The 19,249-nt window shown below is 33.9% G+C and overlaps 5 protein-coding genes across 5 annotated transcripts; 2 read left to right on the top strand and 3 right to left on the bottom strand.

The window, feature by feature from the left end:
• Nucleotides 508-2,702, top strand: LOC109334803 (60S ribosomal protein L6-like). Its single transcript, XM_019570760.1, has 4 exons — nucleotides 508-845; nucleotides 1,575-1,681; nucleotides 2,062-2,243; nucleotides 2,335-2,702. Exons 1-4 carry the CDS (start codon nucleotides 586-588, stop codon nucleotides 2,488-2,490), a joined length of 705 nt encoding a protein of 234 aa, XP_019426305.1. The 5' UTR covers nucleotides 508-585; the 3' UTR covers nucleotides 2,491-2,702.
• LOC109333614 (FT-interacting protein 1-like) lies at nucleotides 3,076-6,721 on the bottom strand. Its single transcript, XM_019569135.1, has one exon. It carries the CDS (start codon nucleotides 6,517-6,519, stop codon nucleotides 3,289-3,291), a length of 3,231 nt encoding a protein of 1,076 aa, XP_019424680.1. The 5' UTR covers nucleotides 6,520-6,721; the 3' UTR covers nucleotides 3,076-3,288.
• LOC109334773 (chaperone protein dnaJ GFA2, mitochondrial-like) lies at nucleotides 8,721-14,839 on the top strand. The gene is made up of 18 exons (XM_019570709.1): nucleotides 8,721-8,958; nucleotides 9,040-9,130; nucleotides 9,794-9,880; nucleotides 10,160-10,242; nucleotides 10,566-10,649; nucleotides 10,770-10,808; nucleotides 11,087-11,176; nucleotides 11,571-11,621; nucleotides 11,742-11,829; nucleotides 11,956-12,020; nucleotides 12,108-12,182; nucleotides 12,875-12,947; nucleotides 13,387-13,478; nucleotides 13,557-13,628; nucleotides 13,979-14,035; nucleotides 14,121-14,169; nucleotides 14,332-14,398; nucleotides 14,561-14,839. The coding sequence occupies exons 1-18, from the start codon at nucleotides 8,890-8,892 to the stop codon at nucleotides 14,655-14,657; spliced, it is 1,329 nt and encodes a 442-aa protein (XP_019426254.1). The 5' UTR covers nucleotides 8,721-8,889; the 3' UTR covers nucleotides 14,658-14,839.
• LOC109334774 (proteinase inhibitor PSI-1.2-like) lies at nucleotides 15,172-15,727 on the bottom strand. Its single transcript, XM_019570710.1, has 2 exons — nucleotides 15,607-15,727; nucleotides 15,172-15,516 (listed from the first exon to the last, which is right to left on the bottom strand). Exons 1-2 carry the CDS (start codon nucleotides 15,650-15,652, stop codon nucleotides 15,323-15,325), a joined length of 240 nt encoding a protein of 79 aa, XP_019426255.1. The 5' UTR covers nucleotides 15,653-15,727; the 3' UTR covers nucleotides 15,172-15,322.
• LOC109333873 (putative lipid-transfer protein DIR1) lies at nucleotides 17,034-18,070 on the bottom strand. Its single transcript, XM_019569456.1, has 3 exons — nucleotides 18,057-18,070; nucleotides 17,530-17,849; nucleotides 17,034-17,237 (listed from the first exon to the last, which is right to left on the bottom strand). Exons 1-3 carry the CDS (start codon nucleotides 18,068-18,070, stop codon nucleotides 17,224-17,226), a joined length of 348 nt encoding a protein of 115 aa, XP_019425001.1. The 3' UTR covers nucleotides 17,034-17,223.

Raw genomic sequence — 19,249 nt, 5'->3', positions numbered from 1 at the left:
AAATATAAAATTTACTTTGGGGTAAACATCTTCATACAACATAGTAAAACTTAGTCTTCACATAAGAATATTTGTTAGGTATTCACTAATCATCAAATTGCCCTAGGAATTAGGATATAATCTACTTCTCGATTTGACAATTATGATATTCAAACTCTTTTTCAAATAAAGATTGTTCGGGGATATAATTTATTTCCTTTTCAACCAATCATATCAAGTAAAATATAAGAAAGAATATAGAAATATTGGATAGAAGACCAAAAATGCTCAAGACAATACATATTTGTTTCTTCTTAAACAAATATTTGGTTAGTAGTGTAAGGTTCACTATACCCCAATGTCGAAAGTTTCATTCTTTTGAGCGATATTTATTAGAATGGTCAATCACAAATCACGATAAAGATTAATTCTTTATCCAAAATATAAGAAATATATGGGTAGTATGAGACAAGGAGCATTTTGTAAAAGCCCAGCCCATTACTGATATAAACGAAACGGTGCGTTTTATGTGATGCAAAATCAAAATCTCCATAAAAGGGGCTAGGGTTTTTGAACCCATTTGCGGTAGCAGAAGCAGAAGCAGCAATGGCGCCGGCGAAGGTGAGAAGCCCAAGAGTGAGTAGGAACCCTGATTTGATAAGGGGAATTGGAAAGTATTCACGCTCTCAGGTGTACCACAAGAGGGGTATCTGGGCTATCAAGGCCAAAAACGGTGGCGTTTTGCCCCGTCATGACCCGAAGCCCAAGCCCGAAGCTAAGCCTGAGAAGCCACCTAAATTCTACCCTGCAGATGATGTCAAGAAGCCTCTTCTCAATAAGCATAAGCCAAAGCCCACAAAGCTCAGGTTGTTACCTTAGTTAAATGTATCAATCAATTAATTTAATGATTTATGTGTAAGATTCTGTGTGTTATGTTTTCAAATTATTATTTGATTTGCAGGCTTTGATGGATGTTTTGTTTCAGTGGTTATATATTTTTAAGAAATGTGAAATATATATATATATATATATATATATATATATATATGTTTTTCCTTAAGTTAAATATCATGTTTGAGTCTCACGTATGAAAAACACTTAGTTATGAGAGCTAATATAATTATGTATACCATTAGCTATGATGTGTACTTTATATTTGTTGTTTTCATGCGATGAAATCTGAAAAGAACAGAAATTTTTGTCCATAATAGTCTGTGTTTTTTTTCCTTTTAAATTATTAGTATGTTTGTAAGCTTTAATAATTGCAATGTTGTTAGGAAATGTGGACAAATAGTTGCTTTTTGTGAATGGGTTTGAGTGCATGTTTGATTGATTTGTAGCCGAGTAGTCTTTCTTTTCATTAAAAAGATTTCAATGCTTAACGGGCCAAGAAAATCATAGGCCGAATGATTGGGAAAGATATAAAGGTCAATGCTTTGTCAATAGACGTAATTTATGATAGAGAGGGCTAGTAGTCTTGTTGGAGTCAAACCTACTTAGTGGGACTAATGCTTGGTTGTTGTTGTTGCCTTAGTCTTGTGAATATGATATTTTTGGTGAATGAACTCTTATATTGTGGTTGCTTTTGGCTTCAGGGCTAGCATTACTCCTGGGACAGTGCTGATTTTGCTTGCCGGGAGATTTAAGGGAAAGAGGGTTGTTTTCTTGAAGCAACTTCCTTCTGGGTTGCTACTTGTCACTGGTATGTGATGAGAATTTCACTGAGGTTTTCAATGACATTTTTTTTGTGATAATCAGTTGACTTAATTTGATGGCATCATTATGTACTTATGTGTTCTCATTTGACCTGTGACAAGTAATTGGGTTTACAAATGCTGCCTCCACTGTTCTCATTATTGTCTCAGATTAGATTATTGCAGACTTGCAGAGGGTCCTTATGTGATTGGATGTGTTTGAATGGGTTTTAAATTTTAGCTCAAACTACTTATTTTATTGTTACCCTTTGATACCTTCCCTCTGTCAGTTATTCAAGGGTCATGTGGCATTTGCTATCTGACTTTTACTACATTCTCCACTCATTGTGAACTGTGTTTTTCATGTGTATGTCCTTGCCATTTTCAGGTCCTTTTAAGATCAATGGGGTTCCTCTAAGAAGAGTGAACCAATCTTATGTCATTGGTACATCCACCAAGGTTGATATCTCCGGGGTTAATGTTGATAAATTTGATGACAAGTATTTTTCCAAGGCAACCAAGGAAAGGAAAAAGAAGGGAGAGGGCGAGTTCTTCGAGGCTGAGAAGGAGGTTAGTTTGTCAAAGTTTCTGGTTTGGTTGATGGTTTCCTTGGTATTTTTCTGTCGTGCTGATCTATGTTGTCTTTTTTTTCCCTATGTAGGAGAAAAATGTGTTTCCTCAAGAGAAAAAGGATGCCCAAAAAACTGTGGACAGCACTTTACTAAAAGCCATTGAAAGTGTTCCTGACCTGAAGTCTTATTTGGGTGCTAGGTTTTCTTTGAAAGCAGGAGTGAAGCCCCATGAGTTAATTTTTTAGAGCACCAAAATTGTTTTTGATCTTCTGTTTTGTTAAACTGGGTCTTAGTAGCTGTACTTTTCTGATTTTTTGGTAAAAGTAAAATGTTTTCCCAAGGTTTTTCCTTTCAGTTTTGGTATGTATTTTGTCAACTTAAAAAAGTCATTTATATATGTTGGATACTTGTGCGTAATACATTTTTGTGGTAAATGTTCATGATGTTATTTGGCAGTTATAATATTTGATGCCAAATATGGTTGCAAATTAAGCGTTTGTGGGATGAATACAGTGATACATTTTCTTATAAGGCGTCTTAAGTTTATGAGCATAATGAGATAAAACTTTAACAGAATGAATGCTATTTAGTCATATGAGGAAATAAAAGCATTAATTGAATTAAATTCCATTACTTATGCAGATCAGTGTTCCATGTAAAATTTGCTTGTTTTTTACTTGTTTCTTCTTCTTTTTGACTGGTGACTTATTTCTTTTATGATGATTGACAGAACAGACTGTTACATTGTATGGATTTGTATTCTTTATCATCATGTCAAAGTTAAAACTTGAAGATTGCATCCTTTGGATCATAAAATGAGATAGTGGGGGTATCAGAATAGCCTGGATAAATTTATTGAACTGGTAAACTATGATACATTTAACCACCTTGATAACGTTTTTACAAAGGATAAAGTCAGTGATGAGCAATCTTAATTTAGTGTCTAAAGTTTATGCCAGTTAACATTATGTAGAGACAGAAAACATAAAGTTACAAGAAGAAAAAAAGCAGGAAACCAATAAAATACAAGCTGAAACTAAGTCTCAAAGCATGCTATCTGTTCTAGCTGGTAGCCTCTTGAAGAAATTGCTGGGTACAGAGGGTAGCTTGCTGCGAAACTTTGGATGCCGCAAATAATACAAACCAGCTACCAGAGCCACCACTCTTGGTGGTGTTGCATAGAGAACCACTGCTGAACAAAAGCTGAATGCTAAAAAGAGGCAGGTTGCTCTGGAGTCTCTCCAGCTCAATAGAGACTGAAATCTCTCTCCTTGTGTAGCTATGTCCCCAACAACTGTTTGAATCCTACCTGCGACGCTTCTAAGCCTGTCATATCTCATTCTCACCACATCGTGTGGTCGAGATGTTGGGAATGTGTCAAACTCTTCATCAAGTTCATCTGGGTGAACTGCTTCTGCCCATGAGAGTTTAGTATCCATGTGAGGTGGGTGTCTAGGACGGAACCGGTAGTTCCACAGGCCAATCAATAACATGTAGAGAAACATGGTTGGAAGTATTAATTCTGGGTACCAAATCAGTATCAGAAAAAGTATGTGAACTAGAACTGATGTGATGGGATTCTTCCAATGACAAACTTGGTTGAACCATTGCCCCATTGTGATCATGCTAGAGAAAAGTGACATGATGCGAATGAAATTTGCTTTGCTTCTCCTCATGCTCCATATATGGGAATCAACATCCAACATGTACTCCACCACTTCCTTCCTGAGAGGAGGTTCAGCTCTACCAAGCCTCATAGCAACAATATTCATGGCTTGGTACCTTAAATTGTCTATTTGATTAACTGTGAAAGGATGTAAGTAATGCATCTTGGGCAGCAAAGGTTGCCCATAAATATGAATCATATTAGCTAGTGAGAGGGTAGTGAACCTCACTGCTAGCTGAAGTTCACCCATCTTCTTGACACCATGTGGATGTAAGACAAGTAGTGGGTAAGAATGAGTGTAAATCCTATGAGCTTCCAGTGTTGAGAGCCTAATCCTTACCTTTCCGATCTGTGAATCTCGGGCTACACTTTCACCAGGAGCTTTTTCCCTTCCACCTAAATGGCAATTGTCAAAAACCCCCAGTGTTATTACAGTGCAAGGATCATAAACCTCCCATGTGTATTGCTCATTCCATTTGGGACTAAAAGTGTCAAGAATTGTTCTGGTTCTGATCCATTTCTGGCCGTACTTGGCAACACAGTATGCATCTATGCTGCCACGGCTATCCTTCATCTTCATTGGGATAAGTCCTTGCGCTCCTAAGATTCCTACTTCAAGTACCCCAATAGGCTGCTTCCATAGCTGTCTAACAGTTGGTCTATGGTCACTTGCATACAAGGTTGATTCGTCTAGGACGTGGTAGCCACCTTCAAGGCAAATTCTCATGTGGATCCTACTTGAAAATTTAAGCTCATTCCTCCTATCAGCTTCTAGCATTCCAAAACCAAATTTCTCAAGATTGAACCAACGAGAATGAACTGGCCTATGGTCTAGCCGCTTCTCAAAGAGGGTCAGTGGTAACATAATCTTTCCAAGTACTTCATCTTTGGATGGGTGCACGTGATCCTCCACAGTAATTGTAAGTTGCTCCTCAAATGGTTCAGCTGCCACAAAAATTAAATCTTCATTCCAAAGTGGTGTGGTTGTCCTACTTGGACATATCTTCGTTTTCAGTACTTGGTTGCCCACCTGAGCTTTGACAAAAACCTCCGGCAAGTGATTTCTGTCACTTGGTATCACATCTTGTGCTTCAATGATATTGACCCTGAGATACCATAGTTTTGGAGATACATACACCTTTGATCTAATGTTGAAAACACCCTCCCCAAACACAGATGCGGCATCAGAATGCCAAGCATCTGAGAAGGCTTCATCAGCTTGAGTTCCCATCCATACTGCAAGCATAATATCACCCCTCACCCTCCCTTCTCCTCGTTGGTCCTCAAGTCTATACCACTGAGGAGCCAATGGACTGTCAGGTGGAACTCTTGTCGGAACCTCGTTGAGGTCAAAAACCACCCTTCCAAGATAATCATCTCTGCCCACCATCTCTTTGTCTTTCATAAATACTTCTAGGAAAGAAGACTGAATGCGATCTTTGGAGAAAGCAAAGACTTGATTCCACTCCGGATTCATTTTTTTCTCAAAATGCTTTGTTCTTCCTTTGTAGTTCCCCAACCTCACTTCCACATAAGGATCACAGCTTGAAGTAAGAGCACTAGTTGGAAGATCTTTTGCTTTCACTACTCGAACATACAGATAGAACATCTGCTCAACAAGGTCATATGTGCTAGCGAACCTTTCGCTGCCACCACTCATCCACCCTCTTCCACCATTAGGCCAACGCTCCCCGAGTTGAGGGTTAGTGTCCTTCAAACTGTAGTCTTCATCATGGCTACTAGGATTGACTTGATGATTAACTGGCGGATTACGGCTGCCAGGATGGACTTGATGATTAACTGGCTGCATTGTGGCTGGAGTACCTCGTTGTCGTCGTCTTATTGAAATCATTGGCTGCTGATGAACTTGGTGCTTATGTAGTTGTTGAGTTACCTCTAGGACAGGTTCTACTCTTTCCTCTTTCGGCTCTGGATCAGTATCAATGCAACCAGACTGAGTTGCTGCAGCAGGGAAATTTGACAATGTAACTGAGTTTACTTTCTCTTCTGCTTCTGTGATTGCTTGTGAGGTATCAAATGCAAGGCCTTCTACTTTGGGGTCAGATTCTAATGTTTTTTGAGTAAGGCATATATTTTCTTTTGTTGAAGGAGTACAATGAAGAAGATTGGTAATAGTAGAGTCTTGTACTTGTGGTGAGATTGAAGGTGGTAATTTTTCCAATTCTGAATGAAAAAATGAAGAACGATCTTTCGGTTTAGACGGAGAAGCGATATAAATCTTCAGGCCAATTTCACCCTTCACAGGATAGAAAAACCACTTGTTCTCTAAAGGGTAAGTTTGATAAACTTCCTCACCTTCGTTAACAAGATTAGAGCAAGGAATTCTCACCCTTCCAAGGAAGTTTCGACCCGGAATAGGCCTCCTCTCGTGGTAAACCGAGACTTCAATAATTTGGCGATGACCGGGTTTGGTTGTATCTAAATGAAAGAACAGTTTGTGATTCCAAGTGGGGTTGAGGTTCTTATGGATAGTTATAGTTCTGCTAAGTTGGTTTTCAAAGTCTACTTCAACAAATGGACTTGTTGATCCCTCACCATCTTTGGGCATAAGATCATGAGCATCAATGACATGCACTACCACCTTCATATCCTTTTCTTCTTACTGTTTCTCTGTCACAAGTTACCCAATATTCGTTTATGAAACTTGGAAGTTTAACTTAACAAGGCTATAGATTGAAGAAAACACTGTAATTTTTGTCTCACTTTGTTACACACTTGAAGCCTTTACAGGCTACTTTGGATTAAGCAAGGAATAATTTGATGAAGAAGCTGCATGAGCTTTGTAATAATTTGAAGATCGAACTTAAAGTTGAGTTTGGTTCATGAACCAGCTTATCGAACTAAATAACGAGTTGAGTTTTAAACAAATATCATGTTGATTCAGTTTATTATCGGCCTTAATTTTGGATATGAAGACTATTGTAATTGTTTCAAATACATATATAACATTATTTGACTCTTAACTCATTTCATGGGCCATAATGATTTTGAGGTTTGTGTAAATGAATAGGTGTATTCAATTTGAGTATATACAATAAAGTGTAATATCTTTGCACTATTGGGATAAAAATTTATATATTACATCACTATCATTCATTTATATTATTCTTCTTAAAAAGTCGATGATATAAACATAGATAGTGGATGATGTAATAATAATATATAAAATCGTTAGCATATATTTTCTCTCTCTAAATAATAAGCCTACTAGACTTACAAGTGAATTACATCAAAATAAACAATAATTTAGGGGGATCAATTAAAGAATTGATATTATTTTATATTAAAAACCTTATATGTGAAAAGTTGAATTGTAAATGTATTGAGTAGTGATAAGTTGAAAGGATCAATGCTTTCTTGTATGTGCAGCAATAGCAATGGCAAAGAGAAGAAAAAGTGAGCAACAAAAGGAATTGCCCAAAGATCCTTTCCTTGTGCTTAAACTTGCAACATATATAGGATAGGATAAGCAAAGAACAATTCATTTTCAATAATGTAGTCACATATATTTTAACTACCAATATTATTAAAGTTGGAACAAGGAACAAATGATGGTTTAATAAAGAAACTTAATCATGTTATATATCTACATCTCTTTATAAAATACACAGAACTTTTTTATATGAAGTTTTTGTAGTGGGCAAATACTAAGTGATTTTGTATTAATAAATAATATCTACTGTAAATACTAATTGTTGTTATACAATAGACAATATGCAAGGGAGATAATGAAAATTTTGGTCTTAAAGCATCATATTATAGTATAGCTGAGATATTAATGTATATAATATTGTGTTGTTGCTAATTCATTGGCAATACATAGTTATTCACATACAAGAATACATTTTAATGAAGTTAAACATATACTTTGTTAAGTTAAAAGTATCATGGATGAGTTTATTATGCTTCAATATACGTAAGTCATGCCTAATTGGTTATGTATATGTAGAGATTTTAGCATTATATGAGATCGATTATGCATGTTGATATATGCATACTTTAAAAGGAGATAAAAAACTAATTTTATCAAAGTTTTTTACACTTATGATAATAAGTAAAAACTATGACTACAACAAATTTGTTCGAATTAGAATATTATATATATATATATATATATATATATATATATCTTTATAAAGTTGATACCAACTAAAATATTTGAGCAACTAACAACTATAACATGATATTCATTAGTTATTTGTCCTATTTTTCTAATTGTTAGTTTGAGAGTTGGATTTTGGAAGGGAATGAAGATAAAACTTGAGACTCATCTTACAATTGTATTTTATGGTTCTCAGTCTTTCTTTTATCTCCAAAATTTAACTCTCAAAGTAACTCTAAGAGATGAAGAAATATATGTACTCTTTCTCTCCTCACCATATTTTAGTTTCTTGGATTTTTCTAGCAATTTTTTTTAATGAGACAATATCAAAAATTCATAATACTCTTTTGTCTAACTATATTTATGCCCACATAATTTTTGTATCAAGGGACTATATTCTTCATATATAAATTGTAGAGAAAGTTGAAAAATATTAATATGCATTTATTATAATTGATTGACATCAATTATATTCTATACAAGTGAAAAAACATCTCATAAATTTGATTTGCACTCTATAAATCAATGCCTAAAAAGTGAAATGCAATTTCTCCCAATTTTTTATCCATTATTATTCTCAATTCTTGTACTATTCCCTAATTGCCTAAAATAGTATTTTCGTTGATTATTAATAAAATAATAAATAAATTGAAAATTGAAAATATATTACATAAAATTTCAACCTCATAAGAATACTTCCTTTTCCTTCACTCCCACTAGAACCTTCCAATTCTTCAAAATTAGGGTTTATCAAAAGGGGTTTAGCGCTTTTTATCACAACCACCCATTCTAACACTCATTGCAAAGCTTCAACCTTTCTCTCACACGTACCTCGGAAACGCTTAGAACCCCCAAATGGTTCGCTCCAATGGCGTCAAACTTCTTCACTGCGTTGCTCGTCGATCTCTCCCCGCAGACAAATCCGTACGTTTTCTCTTTCTAACATTTTGTACGACAACAACAATTTTTGTGATTTTATTTTATTAATGGTGAATTGAATATCAGATATATGAAACAATGTTCCGAAAGGGTTATAGGACATTGAATTCGGGACTTTGCAATCCATCTAGCGTTATTGGAAATCGTTCTTCAGATGGTATGTTAAATTAATCTTTTTTATCCTCACATTTTACCAAGCCCATTTTCATTTATTTTTTGTTTTAAATTTGGGCTATTGCAATTTGTTTCTCCTATATAGAAATGAGTATCTGTTGAATAACTCGGTTATTTTATGAATATATTTACTATTATTCGTATTGAATACTAGTTTTCTAGAGGCAAAATACTGCAACAGCATTTAACTTTTAATCCAATAAATTTGATAATATATACTAATACTTTCATAAAACTCAGTTATTTTTCTATTAAGATGTAAGTTGAAATATAAAGTATTAGTTGGACAAAACTAATTTTTTCTGTCTAATAGCCAATTCCCTTTATTAATAGAATAATAGTATAGATCATTGGCCCGGTTCTTGTTTTCCTTTTCAATTTTTTATGAAATCTTAAGAGAGTACCCAAATTCATCCTTGAGATAAAGCACGCCCTCCAATTCATTTCCTAAGAACATAAGTCCTTAGCATGGACTATTTTGCGTGTCACTTGAGATTCTTTGGAACCAAATTGAAAATTTCCACAGTCTAAATAGGGAGCACATTTTCATAGGGACTTTTTGGTTACTCTTTTTAAAAAAACCTTTTAAGGCTATGCTTTTTCTTATTATTGTTTTTCTAATATTTCATGCATTATCCATTTGCAGTTGGATATGGTGTTAATTTGAAGAATTGGTTGCTATGGGGAGCAGCAAATACATATTGGGGGGCATCTCGGTCTATTCATGGCTCTGGTACAAAATTTTAAATTATTTGTCATATACCTGCCTTCCTTTTCAGTCTTCCTGGAATCATGCTTAAAAGCATTTGGAAAATTGTGTTTTTCATATTTATGGCTTGCATTATCTACTACTTTTATTTTTGTTTGGTGTTGAAACCAAAGGAACTCGGAGTATATGCTACTTCAATTTATTTGCCTATGCATTCCCTCTTTGTCTTTCTCTTCGTTAATATTTGTTTATTGTCCCTTGCATGCCGATGACTTATTTTCCCCTCTCTTAACTCTCTTGCAGCACCATTGGCAAAAGACTTTTATGATGTTCTTGGTGTGAGTAAGAACTCTAGTGCTTCTGAAATAAAGAAAGCATACTACGGGGTAGGTTTTTCTGGACCTTGATTGATATACATGTATTCTGGTACCATATTATACGCACTTTAAACATTTGTCTGTTTCCTGATTGCACTTTGCAATTTCTTATTCATTTCCTTGTTAAAGGGGATCACTCATCACATTGCCATGAATTGTGGAACATGTTCTATGCCGAAGAATTGAGCAACTATTTTTACACTCCCTCATGTTTCCTTCATTCTCTGATGACATGAATTCTTCAAAAGATTGTTTGACATGCATGAATTATTCATGTGAAGTAATTCTCATTTCTTTCTTTGTTGTTTCTCTATATTCTCCAACTTTCGAAGCTTGCAAAGAAGCTACATCCAGACACAAACAAAAATGATCCTGAGGCTGAGAAGAAATTTCAAGAAGTATCATTGGCATATGAGGTGTACTCTTGTTCTTGTTACTTACCTAGAGGTCTACTTTAAGTCATCACATGATGAATGAACTGACTGCTGGTTTCTTGACCCTTTTTTCTTTTGTTTCTTTGGGTGACTGCATTGTAGGTTTTGAAGGATGAGGAAAAGCGTCAACAGTATGATCAGGTCTCACATCTTTCCCAATTTTTGTCTGCTTCGCTGAACATTAAATTGCAGTTACTATATAATAGTAATAATTGTGGGGTAGATAATTTGCATGTGAAATTGTAAATTGTAACAAGGAAATTATAGGTTTGTAGCAGAGGACCTCTGTTTTATGGAGAACAAAAAATATTCATATTGTGAAAACAGATGTATGAAAGGGATTGGGGAACAATGTTGCTTTTATTTATTTATTTATCTACCCCTTCTTTCATTTGATTTATTTTAATATGGATATGTAGGTTGGCCATGATGCGTATGTAAACCAACAAAGCACTGGTTTTGAAGGAAACGGCGGCTTTAATCCATTTGAGCAGATATTTCGCGACCATGTAATGACTTACGACTTTCTTCCCTCTTTTTAACTAATCATGTCTAATTATATTGTCAGCTTTTTATTAAAAGACCAATCTGCATTGTATTTGAAATTGTTTAGACACCATTGGCGTAAGCAATAGTACAACCATCAATATTACTAGTTTAATCAAAAGGCAACATGAATATTGATTTTATAAAAAGCTGCAAAAATATGCATGATTAGGCAATCATAATTTGTCATATGGTATGGAAGCATGTTTGGTTATGCAATTGTCGTAGAATTTTATGATCTAATCGCTAATTAATTAATTATAAGGGTCCTTGAAACTTGCTTGAGTTATATATCCCACATTTGAAGTCTAATATTATTTTCTTAAATTCTCTGGCAATTCCCTCAATGGTGATCAGGATTTTGTCAAGAGCTTTTTTCATCAGAATATTGGCGGAGAGGATGTCAAGGTTATTTCTTTCTTCATATTTGGATATTTTTAAGTATGCTAAGGAAGGGCTTGATTGAGGAAATACATGTTATTTTTTTCTTCATTTTATTTAATCAATGCATCTTAATCTATGTTTCAGGCATTCATTGACTTATCCTTTATGGAAGCTGTTCAAGGATGCACTAAAACTGTTACATTTCAAACAGATTTACTTTGTAATACTTGTGGTATGTTAACAATTATCTAATATTTATATGTTATGAGTTGTCGCTGCGACTACTGCTATATCTGGTTTAGTTTATAAAGCTGTTATACCTGGATGGTGACAAGTTTTTTTGTCTCAACTATTACAGGAGGGAGTGGTGTTCCTCCTGGTACAAGACCTGAAACCTGTAAGCGCTGTAAAGGCGCAGGAGTGGTAAGTATCGTCTTCAAATGAAGATTTGACCTTCATTCAGAAATTTAAATTTTTGTTGTTAAATTGATGGAATTGATAAATTTCCAGACATATGTACAAGCTGGCCCATTTAGGATGGAGCATACTTGTGGTACATGCAAAGGAACTGGCAAAATTGTATCGGTACGGTGCAGACCTTCAAACATTGTTCAGATTAATTATATCATTTTGCAGTATATTGTATAGGAATTCAGATATGATGGACTTAACTGTGACCTACGAATTACAGACATGAATGCATACCCTCCCGTTACCCCACTAGGTGGGAGCCTCGTATACTGGGCCGTCCTATTTATCTATTTGTTTAAGGAAAAACTTCATGGTTTATGTCATCTACAGGCTTCAGGATTTCCAATATCTTGACGTGTTGATATTTCTATTTTGTAAGCCTCTCCCAGCCAAAAGCAGACCCAACTCATGTCTTAATTTGTTTTCTTAAAAATTTAAATGGTCATGTCTATGCTGTTTCTGTGCATGTGGCTCCAGCCTGCTATGTTGTATCTGTGTGGAAGCCAAAGAATAAATAAATATAAAGTGGGTACATAAAAACGTATATGGACATGTATTCAACACATGAACACGACACCAGTTGGTGTGTGTACTTTATTGGCTGTTATCTAGTTGTATCTTGTTGAGCTTATTCTCTTCTTACTTGGTTGTTATCCATCTTTAGATTAGAAGTTTCTTCTCCCATTCCCACTTCATTTTTATAAAATAAATCTTATGATAAATGATGCTTTGCTCATCATGCAGCTTATATCTACAGCAATGTATGGAAATTATTAATAATTTTGTTTTTTTCTTGTTGGCATCAGAGTTTCTGCAAGTCATGCAGGGGTGCGAAGGTTATGAAAGGAACAAAGTCGGTCAAGTTGGATATTATGCCTGGTAATCATTATTTTTGAAACTTCATTAACTATAAAACCTCATACCTTTCAGAATGAAATGTGTTTGGCAGGAAGGGACCAAACACTAAGCCTCTGTTTTGCCATTAGTGTAGTCTTGACCAAACAGTAAACCGGATAATGTGTCATCATAGCTCTCATCAATGGTTACTTAGTTATTTAGGTGTAGTCTAGAAGCTCTGCACACTAGTATGTCTGTATGTGTACCTGAACCTTATCTGGTTCACTTGAGAATGTCAGTTACTGTAACTTCGGAAAGTTTGTCAAAAAAATGGCTCTATCAATTGTGGTGCCTAAAAGATAATTAAGTATTAATATTTGCTTTGCATGATGCACCCACCTCTTGTTAAGTTATTTTTCACCTTTTGTTCTGTTATGATATAAAAGAAAGATGTCTGTTTAAATGTTTATATTTCTTGCAGGGATGGACAACAATGAGACCCTAAAGGTTTACAGAAGTGGCGGTGCAGATCCCGATGGAGACCACCCTGGTGATCTTTATGTTACTATCAAGGTAAAAGCTTTAGTTTCATTACATTCAAGATCACCTTTCTGTGCTTTATGTGCTCAATTTCCTTTTTCCATTTTACAGGTCAGGGAAGATCCTGTTTTCCGTAGAGAAGGATCTAATATTCATGTAGATGCTGTTTTGAGTATCACTCAGGTAATTTTCTTGAATAAATATAATTTTTAGCCAATGCCTGGTTGAGTATTTTCCGTTTTGATTAACTTATCTCTGTATTTAGCTAGTACCATTAGTTTGTGATTCTTGGGAAGCAATTGGGTGCTTGAATAGTTAGAAAGAAATGTCGTGACCATAGTAGTCAATGTAGAAGAGCAAAGCAGGCAAACTTAAAATCACTAGCAATATAGTGGACGCAGAGAGGTCCATTTACCCAAGGTAGCCAGATATAATGCAAATAAGTTGTAATAAATGCATATTAGTCGTGGGCGGTACATAAATATTAAACACAAAAATAATCTAAATACTGAAGAAATGTATATTTTTTACAGGCAATTTTAGGTGGAACCATTCAGGTCCCTACTCTTACTGGAGATGTTGTTCTTAAGGTTTGTGTTGTATGAAATATAATTTCTTGTGGCGTGTTTAGTTCCACCAACTGGTGAAGTTTGAATGACGGTTCCTGTTTGGCAGGTTCGTCCTGGCACCCAGCCTGGTCAGAAGGTGGTTCTGAAAAAGAAAGGTAAGCAAGTTGATATCATTTATGGAAAGATTGAGAATTATTTTGAAGAAAGCATTGAATGAAAATATATATGGAATTCCATGTGGCTAGTGAATGGACCTCTGAAAGTTGTTAGTTTAAGCTGATCTCGTAACCTTATTAAGTTGTTTGTTGTATTGACAGGAATCAAGACAAAAAATTCTTACAGTTTTGGAGATCAATATGTTCATTTTATTGTCAGCATCCCCACGTGAGTGTTACATTTGATATTATGCTGTGGTTTATGAACTGTTAACTTGTTTTGCTCTCTGGCGAATGAAAATACCTCAGGCTCAGGTTTTTATGGTTAAGATACTTTGTGTTGGATGTTCAGAACATGAACATAAGTGAGTGTTTTTGTAATGTTTTGCAGAAATCTGACAGAGAGGCAGCGTGAATTGATAGAAGAATTTTCCAAGGAAGAGCAAGGGGAAAGTGATAAACAGAAAACTGCTTCAGCTTCAGGTTGAACACAAAGTTTGAGAGCTGTTTCAGTAATATATATTACCAAATCATGGTCAAGTTTTGTAGGCTAATTAAATTATGGATTGGTATTCTTTTTAGTGTATGTAATATGTTCCTCATAAGTAACAATGACCCACTCAAAATTTGAAGGTTATAAGGCAATCTTTTTGTGAACCTTTTAAAACCCTAGTCTGTGTTGTATATATTTTCTCATAATAATATACATGGGGGGTATGTCACATTTTCATTATTTTTGCATACCATCTTTATACAAAGGAATATATCTATCCCTTCCTATATCCAACTATTATATAGTTATATTTTATTTTTTAATAATGTAACAGCAGTGTGAAATGCATAAAAATAAAATCTGTATGTAATATAAATACTATTATGATTATTCTTACTGAACTAAGAAATGTAAAAGATCTCCCTCAAAGCAAATATAGAAACTCATACTTGAATGGAAAATGATTAAAATATGATGATGGTTGCTTTGAGGTACAAAGGAATTGGAAATAGCAGTAACATTCCATTTATTTAACATATTTCATTTATGATAAGGGAGACAGAGAAGTCTCCAGTGTTGGTTTTATTGGCATCATATATAGAGATGTTATTATTACAAGTAAAAGTGTGTTTATGTTTGTGTTTGTGTATGTTTGAAGTTTCAAGAAGCAGTGCAAATAGGAGTTCCATCTGAGTTGTAAAGTGTACATCCAGTTGATGCAATACAGCAGCTGCATGCAGGAGAAAGGTGCTCATCACCTGTAGATGGACATGTCATGTATGCTGCTTCATAGCATATTTGTGGACATATTTTACCTTCCACTATTTTCATATCCCCTCCCATAATCATTCCACCTACATCATTCATTAACAATAATATTATTAGCTAAGACAAAAATATGTATGCACTAATAGTTTATGAGTTTTATAGCTCGAGACTAATACCGTAGACGATGACAAGAAGGATAAACCCAACCTTGTTGAAACCCATGTTTTTTGTTGTGACCTACTCAACTTTACATCTCATATTTATACTAATATATGGAAATTATGATACAGTTGATCATGGGTGTGGATTTAATCACATCACACATAATTGAAATTTCAACCAGGAAAAGTCAAATTAAAGCCTTTGCTTAGGATACTTGTATTGCCTTCATAATTTGACAAAATCAAAGTACAATGAACTTGTTCCTGGCCCAAGTTTTGTTGGAAGATTTATGTATATTTGAAATACAGTGTAGCTGCATTGTTTGAATATGTCTTGCAATTTTACCAATTTGATGATGTTCTAGGACTATTTCTTATCCACTTGACACATCATTTGAGAGTCAGCAATTTTTTAACCAAAATTATATCTAATATTTGGCATAGACTCAAATATTGGTTAAAATCTTCTTTGATTACTAAAGTATTTTGAAGAGAATTCCTTATGTCATTCGTGTTCTCTTAATTTCTCTATTTGTTTGTATGTATCTACTTTATACATCAATGTTTAATAACAATTTTGAATGGTTGAATAGATAAGACCAAATGAAAAATAGTTTCATGATTAAAAATGTAACGTAGAGATTAATATGTTAAACAAAAGTAGAAAGAAATGCACCAACTTTTCCTTCAAAGACAAGGAAGATATAGAAATGAACCTATCTATCTAAACAAATATAAGGCAAGAAACTTGAATTGTAGTGATTTCTCCTAGTCAACTCAATCAACAACAAAACTATAAAATAATATAAATGGGATGAACCAAGCAATATATGATAATGTGAGAACATGAATTGTGCACCAATAATATAAAAGTTTAAACATTCAAATTTCAATGCATCTTTCAATATAAAAGATGCAAAAAATTTACATTATTAGTACACACCCATTAAACTCTAGTAACTTTCATCTGTATCTTATTTGACTTACAGGATCAAAATATGCATGTAGGATAACTTTATGCATGGCATTTTTTGTCATTATTTATTTTCAGTTGACTAATAGTATTTACTAATTGATGGGGGTAAGAATATAATTACTATTTCTCAGCAGAATCTTTCAAACAATTTCAGCAATTTTAGTGACATAGCTGCATCAGATATGAGAAAAATAAGATGAAGTCATTATAATATATCCATCATATCATATATGTCACTTGTCCCATACATTTTTAATGTTGTCTTTTATATCTTGAGAACTGTCCTTGATGTATGTTAGTTTGTGTTGTTTAAGCTTTGAGCACATGATTTTATGGTTGCTGTTCAACCCTTTCTAAAATGGGAGAGCCATCACTATAATACTTAATTTTTCATTAATATGTTGGCCTTTAATTTTCAGGGAAATTTTTCACTGAATCCATGATGTGCAAGATTGATATTTGAAATAATACTTATTTCCATGTTTTTGATGTTTACTATTGAAACTGAGAACAATCAGAGATTACAACATAGATTGAAATTTAATCCCACAGACTATAGAGTCTAATGCAGCTTTATTGTGGAGAAGCATTAAATAAACTACTCCTATAAATAAAAACATTCCAATAGCATTTGATCTTCATCCTCCAAATTCTCTTCATATGATCTCACCTGCATAAAGAGATAAAGAAGATTAATCCTTTTTTCATATTCAATGTTAAGAACTAAAAGAAACATTATATTCTAGGGCAAACAAGAAACAAAAAAGTAAATAGCCATGTGTATTCTTGATACTAATTTGACCCCACAATCCAATATTTGAATGATATTTGAAATCTTTGAAAACAATTTTAAAAGATTTCAATTTTCAAGAACTAGTAACTAGTAAGATTCGAACATTTTTCTCAAATGCGAAATTAAACATTTCTTAACGAAACTAAGTAATAAATTGAGATCAAAATACATGGCTCGAAGTCTGTGGTGCACTTGTCCGGGAGCTGGGAGGCCATGCTACGGTCGACGCCGGCTATAGGAGGGCCATTGACAAGGACACATAAACATGGCTGTCCTAGAGCCTTAAGGGCATTGCAGCATGAATCAGTTGGTGGAATAGGGCTAAAAGGAGCAACTGCTGACCTACAAGGAATAAGCTGCACAAGTGCAGAGAAAAAGGTGCTTGTGCATGGAGTGCTCTCAACTTGTGCCATCAATGCTATCATAATCAACAATAATGACATAGCCTTAGAACTAAAATGCTTCATCTTTGAATTGATTTTTATTCCACTTACTCACTCAAAACTATTGTTTGTTATGGCTAAGAATGTTACTAAGGTTGTGTATTTATACCCATGTCATATAGTATCATTGTATTTCTAATTGAGGGTCATGCTAATCATGCATGCTTACTATAGTATCACTCTTATCTTCACTAAAGTTATCACCATCAATGCAATTGGTGCTGAATCACTACAGTTAGAAGATTCAAATCACATGATTTCTCCCATTTGTAATGTTTTCTTGCATACTTTTTTTTCATATACATTATGGGGCTAGTATATAGTGATATCTTCTTTCTATTATTAATAATATTCTTGCATTTGTAATGTTTCACAATATAAATTATATAATGTTGTCATTTGTTAAAGGATACTAAAGTAGATCTAATTGAATACGTGATCTACAAACAACACTAAATACTACTCAAGAATGGTATGGGTCATGGGACGATATTTGATATCCTACTTTTTGTACTATTTCATGTACCATTCTGATTGGTTAAAAAAATATTATTTAAATTAAAATTATTAAAAAACTTTTGAACAATCATATCTCGTAACACATAAAGTGACACGAAGTTGTGAGATAACAAATGTGTCTCCATGTCTTATAGGCTTATCAAGATTATCTTACATGACTCACACCACACATGAAGAATACCATAAGTGCAATATTTGAAGACTTTTCACAAGTATGTCTATCCAAAAGCTTATGTGATAATACCAATCATAATTGATGAACTCATAATCATATTACTACTTATCTTATTAGAAAAATGTTCCAAAAGCGTAAAATGAAATTTCTAATATTTCTCATTAGATCAAGGCATAAGACCTTATTTATAGTACATGAATAGATAACAAACTTACCTAAACAAACTAATTAACAAACTAATAAAACACATATATTAAATATGTAAAATGTGGTAGTTTTGTTCTTCAATAGCCTCCCTCAAACTGGAAGGTAAATGTCAATGACTCCAGTTTGATAATTCGATTTGATATCGTGATAATGTAATGGATCAGAATCTCGATCCTAACGTTATTGAATTTTCTCAATCACTTGATCTTATTGTTAAAGTTGCTATGATGGGTAACAACAACAAAATTGTAGAGAAGATAGTGGTCTTTGGTGGCTATACTTTTGCAAGTGGGAGGAGAAAAAGATGTTGTTGATTGTATTAAGGAAGAATGAAATTAGATTGAAAGGGTTTATAGGTGAGCTAAATGAGAAACAACTTAAATTATTAAAACACATTTCAATAAAAATGGGAAGAATATATTTATCTAGTAATTTTGGTTCAAATGTTAACATGCTCCACAAAAAAATGACTAATGTTAGCAAAATGTGTTACAAATAATACAAACACACACCATTTTCTATTACAACAAAACAATCATAGAGAA

This window comes from Lupinus angustifolius, chromosome LG19 (genome assembly GCF_001865875.1).
Source record: "Lupinus angustifolius cultivar Tanjil chromosome LG19, LupAngTanjil_v1.0, whole genome shotgun sequence".
NCBI classification, from domain to species: Eukaryota; Viridiplantae; Streptophyta; class Magnoliopsida; order Fabales; family Fabaceae; genus Lupinus; species Lupinus angustifolius.
The sequence above is the reverse complement of the archived record's forward strand: the minus strand, read 5'-3'. Positions and strand labels throughout refer to the sequence as shown.

Coding starts and splice junctions, on each gene's coding strand:
- LOC109333614 (XM_019569135.1), bottom strand. CDS start 6,519: ATGAAGGTGGTAGTGCATGTCATTGATGCTCATGATCTTATGCCCAAA.
- LOC109334773 (XM_019570709.1), top strand. CDS start 8,890: ATGGTTCGCTCCAATGGCGTCAAACTTCTTCACTGCGTTGCTCGTCGA. Junction 12,183..12,874: donor GAACTGGCAAAATTGTATCG/GTACGGTGCAGA, acceptor TGTTGGCATCAG/AGTTTCTGCAAGTCATGCAG. Junction 14,170..14,331: donor GGTGGTTCTGAAAAAGAAAG/GTAAGCAAGTTG, acceptor TTGTATTGACAG/GAATCAAGACAAAAAATTCT.
- LOC109334774 (XM_019570710.1), bottom strand. CDS start 15,652: ATGGGTTTCAACAAGGTTGGGTTTATCCTTCTTGTCATCGTCTACG. Junction 15,517..15,606: donor CCTTCTTGTCATCGTCTACG/GTATTAGTCTCG, acceptor TGAATGATGTAG/GTGGAATGATTATGGGAGGG.
- LOC109334803 (XM_019570760.1), top strand. CDS start 586: ATGGCGCCGGCGAAGGTGAGAAGCCCAAGAGTGAGTAGGAACCCTGAT. Junction 1,682..2,061: donor TGGGTTGCTACTTGTCACTG/GTATGTGATGAG, acceptor TGCCATTTTCAG/GTCCTTTTAAGATCAATGGG. Junction 2,244..2,334: donor TCTTCGAGGCTGAGAAGGAG/GTTAGTTTGTCA, acceptor TTCCCTATGTAG/GAGAAAAATGTGTTTCCTCA.